At 44.0% G+C, this 16,723-nt stretch overlaps 1 protein-coding gene across 1 annotated transcript in view; it reads right to left on the bottom strand.

Moving 5' to 3' along the window:
• FAM188B (family with sequence similarity 188, member B) overlaps positions 1 to 16,723 on the bottom strand; it is a 110,624-nt gene that overhangs the window by 77,007 nt on the left and 16,894 nt on the right. The window contains exon 5 of the mRNA XM_012640718.1: positions 14,005 to 14,432. Coding sequence (XP_012496172.1) covers positions 14,005 to 14,432 — 428 coding nt within the window. The remainder of the gene's footprint in view (positions 1 to 14,004; positions 14,433 to 16,723) is intronic.

Raw genomic sequence — 16,723 nt, 5'->3', positions numbered from 1 at the left:
TAGCCTAGAAAGTGACTTGAGATTTCTTAGGGAGCTGGGGAGACACTGGGTGGTACAAGTCTGTGGTGTGAATGAATTTCCTAAGCAGCTCCAGGATTGCTCCTTGACAACTGTCGAAATGCCCTTATAAGTTGATAAGCCCTTCCTATAGCGGCCTCTGGAACATGATCACTCAACGTGTCATTGCTCTGTCAGGAGGTGGACATGAAATGATAAACTTGCTCTAAGCCTTACATAACAGCCTGTAGTCCTCAGAAGGTGGCAGAGTACTTCATCTTGGTTTCTACCCATGACTTTTTCAGTTTGCTTGCTTTTCTTTTCTTCTCATTCAGTAGAAATTTTATTCAAAGGGAGAAAGGCTGAACAAAGTGACACTGGGACCAAAGGAAGCAACATCATCACTTATAGGAATGCCATCCTCTTCTCTTAGACTTTCTATTTGTCTTTATCCTTCACGGAATCCAATAAAACCCTGGACCCAAGGCTGAAGTAATGAGATGGAGGACACAGCCACATGGGCCCAGGCAAGGGCAGCCCATTGTGCCAGCCCACTGTCCAGGCCTGGCCTGGAAAGAACTTCTGGAAGAGAAGAGGGTGAAAGGGTACATCTGCATCAAGCACCAGAGCTTTCAAATGGACCCAGACTCCTGCAAAGAGGAGGAAATGCTTCACATTGAATGCTTGAAATTCATTCAATCCACAGATGTTCCTGAGGGCCTACTACACGCCTGGCTCCACGGGAAAGACTTGCCCAGGGTCAGACGAGCCCAGCAACTCAGGGCACACTCTCTCTTCACTTCCCTTGGCCACGGCCCTTACAATGAACTGGAACATTTCTCTCTGTCACAATCTTCCATAATCTGACTCCAACCTGACTTCCCATCCATCTCACAAAATTCCTATCTATTCAGGAATACATCCATCTGTTTTTTTAAAAAACAGGTGTTTTGACTAACCAAATAGCAGAAGAGAAAAGCTAATATTTATTAAAGTAACCGTTGTAGACCAAATATTTTATATATATTATTTATTCCTCATAACAACCCTATAAAGGTAGTATTATCATCCCACATTTTAGATGAAGAAACTAGGCTGCAAAGAGGTTAAAATTTTTTTTGCTCAAGGTCACCCTGTTAGTATATGGCAGAGCTGGGATTTGAACCCAAATCTGTTCAATTCTAAATCTGAGGCACTTTCAACCTCACCATGCTAAGAGTTACTAAATATGTGAAAGATGGTGAGCCAAGTTTCAAAGTCTCAGAATACAATAAAATGCAATGTTTCCCAAATAGCAGTTCTCAGTAACTTAACAAAGCTTTGCTTAATTGGAATAAATTTCAAGTTACTCACAAATTCTGCTGAGCAGAATTGACTCTTTCACTGGAGATTTAAAAGGCACGTTGGGAACTTGTAATGCCCCAGGCCCATCATTACAGACATCAGTTCTCGTCATGGAGTATGGTAGAAAATGACTCTGGTTATTGTTGGAGCTGCCCACCCTCCCGGGCCCCACCCAAGCACACCCCGCCCCCCACCAGCAAGGCTCCATGAATGCTGAATTCTTCCTCTCTGCCGCTGGCACCCAGCCCTTGGCTTGCAAACATGCTCGCATCTTGGGCATCCTGAAAAAAAGGACCCTATTGCTTAACACTGTACCCTCCTGAGCTGCCACCCTGTCCCTATTTACCCCTCACCTCTAAATTTCTTTCAAAAGGCTCCATGCTCCACGTGTGTCCTCACCCCTTCCACTCCTCAACACGTTACAGTCGACCTTCTGCCCCGAGCACTCTATGCAGGGTGCTCTCTCCAAAGCCACCTGGGGAAGCCCCCTCACCAGGCCCAGTCACCTTCCCAGCCTCTCCTAAGGGTCCAAAGCTGCCACCCTCCTGCCTCCTAGAGAAGGTCTCCTCCCTCACCTGGGTGGGGCTGGGCTCCCTAGTCCTCCTTCTGCTCTGACCACTCTCTTCCCTTGCCCCACCCCATACCACACACATGGGTCTCTCACTGCAGGATTCAGACCTTGGTGCCTTTCCAGCCCCTCTTGGCAATGTCCACCCCTCCAAGGTCCTCAGCTTTTGGCCCATGCCAGCCCCTCCCGAACGCCCTTCCTCCCAACCTCTCGGCGCACATTCCCTGGGGCCTGCATTTCTGCCCCACTCTTGATTGTGGAAACCAGAGCTCCATGTGCTGTGTCCAGAAACAGACTGTTCATCTGCTTCCTGACCCAGCCAGGACCTCTCCCTTCATGTGGCCCCATCCCTGCTAACTGCATGCCCAGCCTCCCCGGCCTCCAGTCCCCTAGCCCTGCAGTCCCCAGCCCTCCTTGTACGCCATGTCCTGTGGATCCTCCTCCACAGATCCCCAGCTCCTCGCCCCTCTGGCACAGTCAGGCCAGAGCCCACTGCCTCCTAGGCCAGGGATGCTGCCAGTCACCTTGCGCAGTCCTGCTGGGCCCCTGGACTAATCTTCCTGAAGCACAGCTCCACCTGGTTAAAAGAACAACCACATAACCAAAAATACAAGAGAACTTTCCATCCCTCTCTGTTGCCCAGAGAAGAAAGTTTGGCTCTCAAGGCACTGTCTGGGCCTTCAGTCCCTCTCCTCCTGGCCCTCACACATTCCCTGCATTCCAGCTACACCAATTTGCCTGCACCTTTGCCATTGCTCACACCAGTCCCTTGGCTTGGGATTCTTCCACTCCCTGGATTATCAAATCAAACTGCTAAGTCCTTGATAATGCCAGCTCCTCAGCAGTCCTCTTCCCCCAACAGCGAACAAGGATAATGCCTACCCCTAGAGGCAGATGGCCGACATGAACTTAGACCAATTGGTCATTCTGTACGTCAGTTTCTCCACCTATAAAGGATCCAATAACCCTCCTGGTGTTGTCATCAGGATTAAATGAGGTACTACGTCTAAAGCTCCTACAACAGGGCCTATCAGACAGTGAATATTCAATAAATATCAACAGCTGAAACAATAGATTCCATCTCTATGGCACTCTGCCAGGTCCCCTTGTCACGTTTGTCTTTTTTTCTTTTTAATCCTGTAGTACACACGTGTAGGGATGTCTCAGCCTCTTGGGGGCAAGAACCTCATCTTCAGCATCTCTCTCCCCAACACCATTCAAGCAAGCAAGAGGCACTCTATAAATGCTTTGTTGAATTGAATAAAACTAAATACCAGGTATTTAGATTGAGATCAAAAACTGTTTTACTCTATTGGGAAAAGGCTCCACTTCTGAGGGACCTATGACCGCAAAACTGGCCTCAACAGGAAATGAAAGAAATCCCATGGCTTTAGTAACTTCTTGTGGAATGAACAGAGAAAACAAAGTAGAATTTTCTGGAATGAGGCACACACACGGAATCTAGCTTTACAGGAAGCCGCGCTGGCAGGTCATCTTTGTGATCTGAAGAACTCTGCCCAAAATACCCCTGACAGAACTCAGCATCAAAGGCCATCTTTCTAAGGTAGAGACATCAGCTCTGAAAGTCACGCAGAATTCCATCCCACGGCCACCATCTGAGAAAACCAGCCAGAGAATCATGAGGGTAGGTGTCCATCCACTCCAAACTTCAGCTCTCTCTACCTCAGGCCCCAAGGCATCCAGCCTATCAGTTAGACTCAGGGTAGGAACAGGGATGTCTCTCTTTTCCCTAAATCAATGCCCTTTCCCAATCCTTAGGGGAGCTATGCACTTAGGCTCTCTCTCCATGACCCACCATAAGTGCATTGTCATCTAAAAATGTCTGCAGAGGTAGCAGAACCCAATGCAGGCCCTAGAAAAAAAAGGCTGAGGAAAAACAAAAGAGCTGTTTCAGTCTTTAGGAATGAAAGAGACCCTAGGGACACCAGCAAACTTTTCCCAAAAAAATCTCAGGCTTGGAAGAAGGTAGAGAAGAGTGATGAGTATGTTCCAAGCACAGCAATAAGATCTGAAGAATAAGAATGGCCCCTGATTGGGCTATTCAAACCCACTTAACCTTCAAGGCTTAGCTCAGCCCGGCCTCAACAAGAAGCCCCTTCCTCTCCTCTAAGAGGCTATGGATCTCATTTAGCACCATCCATCTGGCCCTGGGGCAGATACAGCCTGATATTTTTAGGCGACTTTTCCTATTTGCTAAATCACTAATTCTGCTCTTCTATGAATTCCTTGAGTAAGGGAAAGACCTCAGACTTTACTCTCCCCCCACACCCAACTCCCAGCAAAGCCGATAATTCACCTCCATTACTATTTATTGGAACAATTCTGAACAAAATTGAAGGAAGTAGGGTCACAGACAACTCACCCCCATACTCAGGCAGCTGACAGTTGAGCAGGAGAAACAAGGGAGCCTGTCTCTCACTCTCTCCGGTGTGACATACACATGAGACATATGAGAAGGGGATCATGTCCAAGTATAAGTACAGGGACGAGATCAGGAAAGACTTCCTGAGGAAGGCAACATTCCAGATGACTTAAACACGGGGCATCATAGTTGGGTGGGTGAGTTGCTTGGTTTGGTTGGTTGGTTGATTGATTGGTTAGTTAACTGGTTAGTTGGTTGGCTGGTCAATTAGTCAGATGGCTAGTTGGTTGGTTGGGTTGGTTGGTTGGTTGGTTGGTCAATTAGTCAGTTGATTGTTTGGTTAGTTGGTTGGTGGGTGAGTCAGTCAGATGGCTGGTTGGTTGGTTGGTTGGTTGATTGGTTGTTGGTTGATTGGCTGGCTAGACAGATGATTGGTCGGTTGATTAGTTGGTAAAATTAATGTATGAACAAAAAAAATTACTGAGTGAGTTAATGAATGCCAACAAGCAAATTGAAGATAAAGTTTGAATTATTCCAGTTCTACTAAAGATTATCAGTTTAGGCCGGGCACGGTGGCTCACGCCTGTAATCCTAGCTCTCTGGGAGGCCGAGGCGGGCGGATTGTTTGAGCTCAGGAGTTCGAAACCAGCCTGAGCAAGAGCGAGACCCTGTCTCTACTAAAAATAGAAAGAAATGTATTGGACAACTAAAAATATATAGAAAAAATTAGCCAGGCATGGTGGCGCATGCCTGTAGTCCCAGCTACTCGGGAGGCTGAGGCAGGAGGATCGCTTGAGCCCAGGAGTTTGAGGTTGCTGTGAGCTAGGCTGACGCCACGGCACTCTAGCCTGGGCAAAAGAGTGAGACTTTGTCTCAAAAAAAAAAAAAAAAAAGATTATCAGTTTAAGTTTCATGATACTGTTCCAGACAGATTAGCATAATTTTCCCTTCCATTCTCCTTACTAAGTACATTCTCTCATTTGCTCAGCATTTATTATTGCCAGGTCCAGGAATATAGCTGGGTAAAGACAAAGAAGCAAAGCCCCATTCCAGTCCCCAAGGAGTTCACAGAAGTAAAGATGAGTTATGAAATCATTATTCTATATTGAGGATTGTTCATGATACTGAGGGAACAGAAGAGAAGCAGCCAAACTCTGCTGACCAGGCTAGCATTAGGGTGAGGTGAGCAAGGAACGTAAGGTGTAAAATTTAAGGAGGCACTCCCTCTCAGGTTCATGTAGTAGAATAGCGTAGAAAGTGAGTAGCTCCTTAAATTTTGCATCCTAGATGCCTCACCTTCCTCACCCTTGTTCTGGTCCTGTTGACCTCTGTCTGGGACTTTCTTTGGGTTCTGGAAGCCAGGACCTGCTAGAATATAGCTAGCAGAGCAATAGACGAGCATTTTGGAGTGAGACAAAAGGTATCCAGGAGAGAAGAGAATCTCCATAATACCATCCCTGCTCTCCCACACTCATCTCCAAAAATTATCTCAGAGCCTCAACAGCTTCCTTCCATCCAACAGATGCCCCTTCCCTGCATGGAAGAGCTTCCCAGCCTGCATGCCAGGACCTAGGGTGGAGCTGGCAAGGGCCCAGGTACGGTCCAAAGGGGATCTCAGAGCTGTCATGCTGATATCCACAGATTGACAAGATGAAATAATTCATCTTCCCTTCCAAGGACACGTGAGGACACACTCTCACCTCTTTAGCTACACTTTCTTGATCTCAAAGGAAATCCAAGTCATGGGGAAGTCTATTTTCCCTGGGAGATGAATCAGATCAAAGACTTTGAAACCCTGGAACTGAAGGTACCTGGGAGCTTTAATAACTACACAAGGGTAGGCCATCAACCCCATTTTGGGAGGGCTTGGGATGGCCTGTAATGTAAGATGCACTGGAGCTGTTTCTCATATGTGATCTCCTGTGTCTACTATAGGGAGGCCAGCATTCAAAAGGAGAGAGAAATGGTGTTCTGCTGTGGACTGGGAGCACACATATAGGGTATAATGTGACCACCAGGTTGAGAGTTGGGGAAGAGAACTGGCTGAGCACAGTGCATCACTGGCAGGTGTGGAGGGCAGCCATACCCACCACAGAAGAGAGGTCCCCAGAATAGGTTATGAATGTGAGGCTGAACCAGTGCAAGAGCCCTAGGCAGGCCACCTATTTATGCAGGACGATCGGCATGCTGGAAAGCAACTGGGTATGTATATGTCTCAAGAGTCAGCCAATTTTGAACCTCAATTGTCCGATGTAAAGTTCAAATAATGTGCAGAGTCAAGTTAAAATGAAAATTCTACCCATTACTCGTCACCTGAAATGCAGTTGTTGTCAGACTCAGGATGCTTAGATATGAGGAACAGTCAATAAACCGCAAATGCCACATCCTCTGCTAAGCTTCCACCAAGCCCCAGCTGGCATTATTCATTCCCTCTCAGGATACAGACAGGCATCTGTGTGCTGGCGGCCTCTGCCCCTGAGGTGGGGGCTCCCAAAGGAATTGGAGCCCTCAGGAGGGTTTAAGATGCACTCGTCTCTCTCCCCTAAAGTGCTTATGAAACACTGTCAGTAAGGGCCTGCTGAGTGTCTGCCAAATACGCAAAAAGGGCAATCAAACAGAATAGCTGGAGTTGTGGGCACTGACAACAGAGTTGTGATCTGCTGCCACCTACTGTTCATTCTTCTCTAAAACCCAAAAAACTGCCAGACAGCTCCAATGTCAGAGGAGCTAAAACCCTAGAATTGACTACTGGTGTGAACACAAAGGCAGAATCACTGAGGTTTTGGAGCCATGGCTGTCTTGAGGCTGCAGAGACCCACAGCAGAACAAGGCAGGTTAATCTTCCCCTGGATCTAAAATCACAGCCATCCCCCCTCCACCCAATGTCACTGGTTCACCATGAAGTCTTTTGCATTAAACACTGCCTCTTCAAGCCCAGGGCCCTCCTGCCCTCTCAGCAGCATCCCTTAACTTCTCCCTGAATTTCCATTCCTCTTTCAGGGCCACAACCTAGCACCCAACTACACAGGGCCTCCCAAGAGGCCCTGGGCTTCCAGAAGCAGGGAGCTGTCTCATTCATGGACATCCCCAGTGCCTACCTAGCAGGGCTGGGACACCAAGAGGGTATCAAGAGACACCTCCTATCTGATTGATACGACGGAACATGACCCAGCTGCGAAGCCAGTGATGGGTCAGTGTGGTGCCCCTGCCAACAGGGCTGCAGGTGTCCTGATGCAGGGGCTGGCTGTGAGCCTGAAGACAGCTTTTTTCAGTCCCCATTTATAAAAGATCCCTGCTTGGCCTGCCTTACCAGTGATCCTAGGCACCAAAGGTGATGTCCATGGACAGGCTTTGCAGCTTATTTTTACTGTAACACCTGGGGGCTGGGTGAGTGTGAAGGAGCCATGAGAACTGGCAGGGAAGCCACTGTTCTCCCTTCCAGATACCCTGGACAGTTGCACCCATGTCGGCTGCTAAGGGCTCACAGCTACACCCTTTTCTGGAGAAATGCCCTACACCAGACTCACCTAGGAGGTTGCACACTGCCAGCCCCACTCCTGAATGGGCAGTTCATAGCCTGTGACTGACAGAGAGGTACAAAAAGCCCACCCCCTTGCTTGAGACTAACTCTGAGTTAATTCATGCTCCACATCTCCCCATGGGATCAGGCGGAGACCCCATGTCCCTCGGCTCCTTCCCCTGCCCACCTCTACTTTCCTCACTCCCCTTCTCCTGAGAGCATGCCACAGTAAATTACATGCGCCTGAATCTCTGTCTTAGGCTTGGCTTCTAGAGCACTGGCTCCCAAACCTTGGTATGTATCACATCATCTGGAGGGCTTATTAAAATACAGATTTCTGGCCTTCATCCCCAAAGTTCTGACTTAGTAGGTCAGACAAGTTATGCTTCTAACAAGTTCCCAGGTGATGCAGATGTTGCTGGTCCAGTGATCACAGATTGAGAATGACTGTTCTTGAGAACCTAACTTAAGACAGAAACCATTAAACAAGTAATAGGCAAATGGGTTTAACCTGGGGAAGGATTTAACCTTGCCCCAGCCAGCCTACCTTCCAGCTCAAAACCCTGCAGCCAAGAACAGCAGACATCAGGCCTCTCACGACAGACCCTTATATTCTGGGCTGGGGGGTGATTCCGGATTGCTAAATTCTTTTACTATTCTCTATAGGAGCTCAGAGGAGCCCACAGTCTAGGAGGGACACCAAAGTCACAGGGCCCTGGTTCATATATTCATCATTTACAGAAAATAAGCCTCAGAGGTCAGCTGCATTGATTGTGATTCTTGGATCACAAAATAAGTCAGAAGTCTGGTCTAGGCATGTCTGAGTCCATGTGTAGAAGGAAGGGCTAGGGAGCCCTATAGAGCAAACCATCCAACCCTTTCACTTACAGACAGGAGCATAGAGGCCAAGAGAGGGCTAGAAATCTGATCAAGACAGAATTCAAGCTGCAAGCACAGGACATATAAGTGCTTGACTTAAAGGCAAGACAGGGACTTGCTTTTATTATCATCAAACAGTAGCTGTGAGCAATGTTACTAACTTGAGCTCTAGTAATAGCCCTGTGAAAGACAGTCCCTTAACAGCTTCAATAAGACCCCAAGGCCTGAAGAGAATTGTCCTATCACAACAATAGCAATAGGACAGCTCAGTGCTCACATGTGTGGACTCCAAGCACATGGTCCCTGACCGTAGGTCACAGGGAGGCCAGTCAGCAAAGTAACAGCAACAGCCTAAAGGAAAGTATTATGGCAGACGAGAGGTATGAATTGCGGCCCAATGACGACAACCTAAACCTGCTTCTCTCACAGTCTCCCTCATTTCAGGGACAGGCAACCTCTTCTAATAGTTGTTCAGCCAAAAAACTTTGGAGTTATCCTTGCCTCCTTTCTTTCTCTAATACAGCACAACTAATCCATGGGCAAATCCCACTGAGATACAGTCATACAGTTTTGGTCAATGATGAACCACATACACAATGGTGGTCCCATAAGATTATAATACCATAACACCATATTTTTACTGTACCTTTTCTACATTTAGATGTATTTATATACACAAATACTTACTATTGTTACAATTACCCACAGTATTCTGTACAGTAAGATGCTGCACAGGTTTGTATACTAGGAGCAATAGGCTGTACCATATAGCCTAGGTGTGTAGTAGGCTGTACCATCTAGGTTTGTTTAAGTACACTCTACAATGTTCCCACAATGGTGCAATCATCTGATGATGCATTTCTCAGAACATATCTCCGTTATTAAGTGATCCATGACTGTATGTGCGTGTTTGTATATATTTACATACACATATATTCTAAATCATGTCTCACCACCTTCACTGCCCATGATTCAAGCCACCCTCAGCTCTCTTCTAGACTACCGCAGTCACCTCCTAACTGGTCTCCCTGATTCCGCACTTGCTTCCTTGAATCTATTCTCAAAACAGCAGCTAGAGGGATCCCATTAAAACATAACTAAGATCACAGTATAGCTCTGCTCACCCTCCAAAGGCTCCCCTATCTCTAGAGTAAAAGCCAGTGCATTCAGCAGCCTCCCAGGCCCTGCATGACTGAGCCCTTTCTTCCTCTCTCACTCTCTCCTCTCCCTCATCCACTCTAGGCTCAGCCAGCAACACGCTCCCTCTGCAGGGTCGGTGCACGGTTGCTCTCTCTTTGCATTTGCTCCCAAGGATCGAAGGGCTTGTTCCCTGTCTCCTCTCAAGTGTCACCTTCTCTAAAAGGCTTGCCCTGGCTACCCCTTTATAAAATATCAGCCCTGTCCACAGGGCTCCCTATCAGCCTTCCATGATTTATTTTTCCTTGTAGCACTTATAACCCTCAGATATGTTATATATTTACTTGTTTTGTTGTTGTGGGCTGCCTCTTCCCACTAGAAGGGTAAGCTCCATCACTAGACTCTGGAGGTAGATTCCTGGGTTCAAATTCCTGCCCAGCCTCTTACTAGATGCATAAACTTGAGTAAATAAAGTAACTTCTCTGAGTGAGTTTCCTTATCTGTAAAATGGGAATTGTAATAGTATTTCCCGCTTCAAACTTTTACCTAAAACACTTAGAATAATGTTTTGCACAAAAAAAGGCCAATATCAAAAGCTTATTGGTCTTCCTATTGCTATTGTTATTGTTGTTAATAGTAATAGTAGTACTAAGCAAATATTCATTGAGTGTCTTCTGTATACCGGTACTATTCTAGCTACAGGGATTATAAAGTTCCCTGCTCTTGTGAGATTTATAATCTATTGTGGAAGACAAATAATAGATAAGTGAATAAATAAAAGAATTTCAGGTAATGATAGGTGCAGTGAAAACAACAAAACAGGATGGAGATGAGGGAGCACAGGTAAAGTTAGTCAAAGAAACCACTCTGAGTACAGACTGACAAGAAAGAGACAGTCCTGAGATTATTTGGGAGCAGTGCCTTTACACCAAGGGGACAAGCCAATTCTCCTTCCTGTAGAAACAAGCTAGACATGTTGGGGAAACAAGGAAAAAGGGCTGTAGAAAGAATAAAGACCTGTATGTAGCTATGCCAACCCTAAAAGAACAGGGAAGGAGGCGGACTGGCCCTATCAAGACACTACGTTAGAACTCGATGGCCATAATAATCAAAAGTGTAGTCATGTGGTGTGGTTTTAGGGGGGAAAAACTAATTAAATAAATAAATAGAAAAAGAATTACCAATGAAACACAATAGAGAGCTCAGAGACAGACCCATGTCTATATGAGAACTTAATAGAAAGTAAACGTAGCTTCACAAATCAACGGGGAAAAAACAGATTGTAAAGTAGATGGTGATGGGAAAACTGTCCTACCATACACAGAAAAACAAAAGTAGATCTTTTTATCCCAAAAAATACAAAAGATTAAATACCTAAATATGAAAGCTAAGCCTACAAAGTTAATAGAAAAAACATAGGAGAATATCATTGAAACAAAAGCAAGAAAGAACTTAATAAAGACAATTGTAAAAATATAAATCATGTGCCAAACAAGAGCTTGATTATGCCCAAATTAAGCACTTCAGTTTAACAAAGATCATAATGGACAAAGTTATTAGATACATAAATAACAGAAAGAGAGAAGGTGTTTATATAGTCTAAAACTAATAAGAGATTAATATCTACCAAAAGGAAATTAAATCCTCTTTGGAGGAAGGTAACATTAACCAGAACCTATTCAATTATTTACATATTATACAATGTCTGGTATTCAATCAAAGTTACCAGGAATACAAAGAAATAGGATAAAATTATCAAAATTCAAAAGAAAAATCGACAATAGCAACAGACTCACAGGTGATGCAGATATCAGAGTTACTAGATGGAGACTTTAAAATGGCAGTGGATAATATGCTTAAGAAAATAAAGAAAAAGATAAAGAATTCAAAAAAATCTATTTTTACAAAGAAATAGAAATTCTAAAATAAGTGAAATTAAGAATTTATTAGATAGGTTTAATAGCACATTAGTCATGATAGAAGAGAAGAGACATGAACTGGAAGACAGAACAAGAGACAATATCCAGATAGAAGCAGAGAAAGACGGAGAAAATAGAAAAAGCTATAGAACACAAATATAGTGAAAAGTCTGTTATATTAATATATGTAACTGGAGTCCCAGGAGAGAAAAAAGAGGTTGGGACAAAAGCAATATTTAAAAAGATAATAGACAATAATTTTCAAAACTGATGAAAGGTATCCATCTACAACCAGAGGAAGCTCTACATATCCCAAGAAGAACCATCAAAGAAAACCACACTTAGGCACATCATAGTCAAACCATTAGAAATCAAAGAAGAAGAAAAAGTCTTTTAAAAAGCTAGCAGGGTTAGGGAGTGAGAGGGAAGTAGCCAGAGATTTAAAAAAAATAAAAAAAGATACATTATCTTCAAAAGAGTAACAATAAAAGTGTCAGCTGACTTGCCAACAAAGATGCTGAAAGTCTAAGGCAATGGAATGATATGTCTAAAGTGCTAAAATATAAGCCACCGATCTAGAATTCTATACTCATTAAAAATACTTTCAAAAATACCAGCAAAATAAAGACAGTTCCAAACAAAAACTAGAAAAAAAATTTTAACGCACCTACTAAAGAAATACTAAAGGGAGTTCTTCAAGTAAAAGAAAAATGTGAATAACATAATTACTGCAACTAAAATATTGTCAGATAAGATTAAAAACTTCAAATACGTGCTGATTATAAGAGATAAGCTTTAAGTATATACTAGGCCATAAGGAAATTTCAAGAAATATCAAGGGATTGAAATCACAAAGAGCATATATATCACCAGAGTAGAAATAAGCTAGAAATCAAAAACAAAAAGGTAATCAGAAATGTACCCCAAATGTTTTGGAATTAGTCAATATATGGCTAAATAACCCATGGGTCAAAGAAAAACCACAATGGGAATTAGAAAATAGTTTAACTAAATTATATGAATATATAACATATTAACCTGTGGAATACACACAAAGCATTACTTAGAAGGAAATCTGTAGCTTTAAAAGGTGTTACAAAAGAAGAAAGTTGAGAATAAGTTAAGATTCATATCAATAAACCAAAAATAATAACAAATTAAACTCAAAGAAAGTAGAATGAAAACAATAAAAATAAGAGCAGAATCAATGAAACAGGAAATATATAAAGCCAAAAATTGGTTCTTTGAAAATATTATACAACTGATATACTCCTAGCAAGACTAGTCGAGAGAGAGAGAGAGAACGCAAATTACCAACACCAGGAATGAAACAGAGACATCACTACAGAGCTCATAAACTTTAAAGTGATAAAAGGATAATGTAATTACACAATTTTATACTGACAAACTTAAAATATGAATAAAATGGTCAAACTCCAAATAAAACTTGCCAAAACTGATAGAAGAATAGAAAATTTGAATTAAAACAATTTTTTAATTGTAATATATAATTCAAAATCTTTCAGCTCAACGCTCAGAAGTTTTCTCCAGTAAATTCTTCCAAATATTTAAGGAAGAAATAATGCCAATCTTACACTAACTCTTCAAGAGAAGAGAAAAATAGGGACCTAGGTACCAGAATTTGACAAGGCTGTGTGTTGCAAGAAAGGAAATATGCCAGCCAATCTCCTTCATGAACTTTTGCACAGAAACCATACATGAAACAATAAATCAAATCCAGTGATATATAAAAACATGTCACAACAAAGGTGGGTTTATTCTGGGAACATAAGGTTGGTTTAACATTCAAAAATCAATCAACGTAGGAATCATCAGTGCCTACTGTGAAGGAATAAAAGTAAGGATAAGGTAAAAAAAAAAATAAAATAAAATAAAAATAATTCCCAAAAGGAGCCTTGTGGGAGCTGATTCATCGCTGTATCCCTGGCCCCCCCATAGGGACCATCTCTTATTCACATCTGCCTGGCCATGTCCCTGCAGGTTTGCTTCGGACTATCTACTAAAGCTTTCCTTGGCTCTGGGAAGAAGTGAGAAGGGGCAAGGAAACCTTCCCTGCAGCTCTTCCTGAGTAGTTTTCTTCCCAGTTGGCCGTAATCAACCCTACCTTGCCTACCTCACAGGCTTGCTATGAGAGACCAAGGCACCTAAGTCCCTGGGGAAGCTATTAGCAACTGGTCAACATGTGAGAGGTGGCACTTCTTTTTGAAAAGCCGTCAGCTTTGCACAGCATGCTCACCTGCCAGGCGGGGGCTGGCTGCCCTGCCGTTTGAATGCTCTCTCCAGCCTCTCCTGGGTCATCCTGGAATTCCCGCCAGGCAAGTATAACTTCAAGGGCGTCCTGTCTGTGTCTGTGCTACTGTCCAGTGCTGGGCTGTCCTCTGAAAGATCTTTCCAGCTGGCCCTCTTCCCCTGGGGCAGCCCTTTGCTGGGCAGGTGGGGAGGGCTGCTGGGAGGGGTTTTCTGCTTTTCTATGATCAGTTCACTTAGCTGACCCAGGAGGCTCCTGGAGGTGGAGCTGCTGCTCGAAGCTGGGACGTCCTGGGGGGCTGGACAGGCTGAGGTACAGGTGGCAAGCTCGGCCACCTTCCGGCTCTCCTCCTCCTGGGGCTGCATGGTGCTGCTCAAGGCCGGGGACCTCCTCAGAGAGCGTTTGTGGAAAGAATCCTAAAAGGGCGAGGACAAAGGCAGTGAGGCCCCCTTCTAGGGGAGCTGGAAAATACTGGATCCCACTTCAAGCATTTGTCCATGATGTTCCCTCCCCCAGGAATGGCTTTTCTCATCTCTAACTCCTTACCTTAAAATGCTACCTATTCTTTGAGGTGCTACTGAAATGCTCCCTCCTCTGTGAAGCTTTAGCTGACACTAACCCCGCTGCGTGAACCCCAGAGTGGGCCTCGGCCTCTCCCTCACACCCCTCACAGACAGCAGGTTCACATGGCAGGTAAAGCTATTAGAAACTCCAGTTTCTAATTCCTGCAGCACCCCCACCAGCTGTGTCACCTGTGGCAAATGATTTAACTTCTCTATCCCTCACTTCCTCACCTGTAATATAACCAGTCCACAGTCCAATATCTATCATTTCTAAATCCCAAAACCTCTGAAAATGAAAGTGTCATTTGAAATCCTGTGGCAAATTCTTTTTAACTATTGGAAGGTTACTTACAGTCTCTTTAAAGTGTGAGTATTCATATGTTTAGCTGCAGAAATAGTAATATCTTTTGCTTATGAGGTGCTACCATAAACCCTCCTACAGGCATTATGTGGTATGTAGTTCACCACTACACTGTTACTTCCTTCCTCAAAAAAAAAAAAGAATTCTAAATTCCAAAACGCATCTGGCCCAAAGGTTTCAGATGAAGAAGGGTGCACCTGTGGTACTTATCTCCCACAAGGCTGTGTAAGGGTTAAATGAGACAGTAGCACCTTACTAGACACTAGTAAGGAAGGCACTAGCACAGAGCCAGGCATATCGCAGCAGTCAACAAACGCTCACTACTCCTGCACTCGTCTGCCCTGTCCCCACTTACATGTGATCTTAACCCCCTCCTGATGGTAGACCAGGGATGGCAGAAGCCATTCTTCACTCATATCTGGTGTCTACACAACTCTCAGCCCGGTAGCCTATAACTAGTGAGCACTCAAGATTTGCTTAGTTTTCTAAATAAAGTAATTCCAGAAGAATCAACCAAAATATCCTCTTATGCTCAATAATTAGTTGATGAAATGGAAATTCATATGGTTACTAATCAGTGGTGGGTGGAGGGTGGGAAGAGAAACAAAAAAAGACCTATTGGGCTTTTCCTTGGTTTAAAATTTTGGACCTCTCAACATTTTCAGAAGTAATTCAGGACCAAATAGTAAAGCCTGGTCTAAAATAAGGAAAGCTAATTTTGTAGAGTTCCGGCCTAGGGGAAATTACTGGGCACTACAAACCTCCTCCAAAGGCCACCCAGGGCATCCCCTGCACAGAATGAGGAAGACATTAGTCACCATTCCCAAGGAGATTCAAACTTCTGGCCTAGAAAAGCTAGAGCTGCTGCAGGGAGCTCAGTCTCTTAAGTCATCCTTTAAGTACAGAGCTGATCTAGCAATAAAAATGATGAACTACCCAGCAATCCTTGGCACTTTTCTCTTGAGCAACCAATAAGTATGGCCAAGATACTCAAAGGCCTACAAAATGCTTTCCAGAAAATAGAGCAAAATTCTACAGCAACTCATCCTTCAGTATCCTTCACAGGATTCAGATACTCCAGGGGAAAACCCCACCTCCCAAAACAATTACCCAAAAGGAGCAGTTTGCAGCAATGCCCTTGGCAGTAAAACAGGTTCAAGTCACCTCCCTCATACCACAATTACAAAGGGGGTCTCGATTGCACGCATTTGATGATTAAGATGTCATGGTAGGGCAGGACCCGGGCATCATCTGGTCCACCACTTCTCAAAGGATGATCCACTGATCCCTAGGAATTTCTAGGCCCTTGAAACTTGAAACTATTTTCATAGTAATACAAATGACATGATTTGCCTTTTTTCACTGTGTTGACTTTGCATGCAAAGCAACAGTGGGAAAAACTGCTGGCCCTGGGCATGAATCAAGGCAATGGCACTGAACTTTAGTAGTACTCGGGGTATTCTTCACCACCAGGCACTTGCAATAAAAATAAATGAATAAAGTGCTAATTTCACTGAACAATGTCCATATGAAAGCATAAAAATTATTGAGTTTATTCAATCTAGACTCCACAGCACACATCCTTCAATACTCTGTGTGACCAAATGGCGGGTACATATAAGCATGTGCTGAGTGCAGAGGATGCGGCTGGCAGCATGTGACCATCTCAGCTGTGAGTGAACTCGCTGAGTTCTCCACGGAGCCACTGACAAACTATGGTTATTCAGGCTTGAGCATTTGGCAGGCGTTTCCTTAAAAATCAACTGAGCCTGTCACTTCAAGC

The sequence above is a fragment of the Propithecus coquereli genome, unplaced genomic scaffold (assembly GCF_000956105.1).
Source record: "Propithecus coquereli isolate 6110/MARCELLA unplaced genomic scaffold, Pcoq_1.0 Scaffold156, whole genome shotgun sequence".
Classification (NCBI taxonomy): Eukaryota; Metazoa; Chordata; class Mammalia; order Primates; family Indriidae; genus Propithecus; species Propithecus coquereli.
Note: the sequence above shows the minus strand (reverse complement) of the source record. Positions and strands in the feature narration are given on the sequence as shown.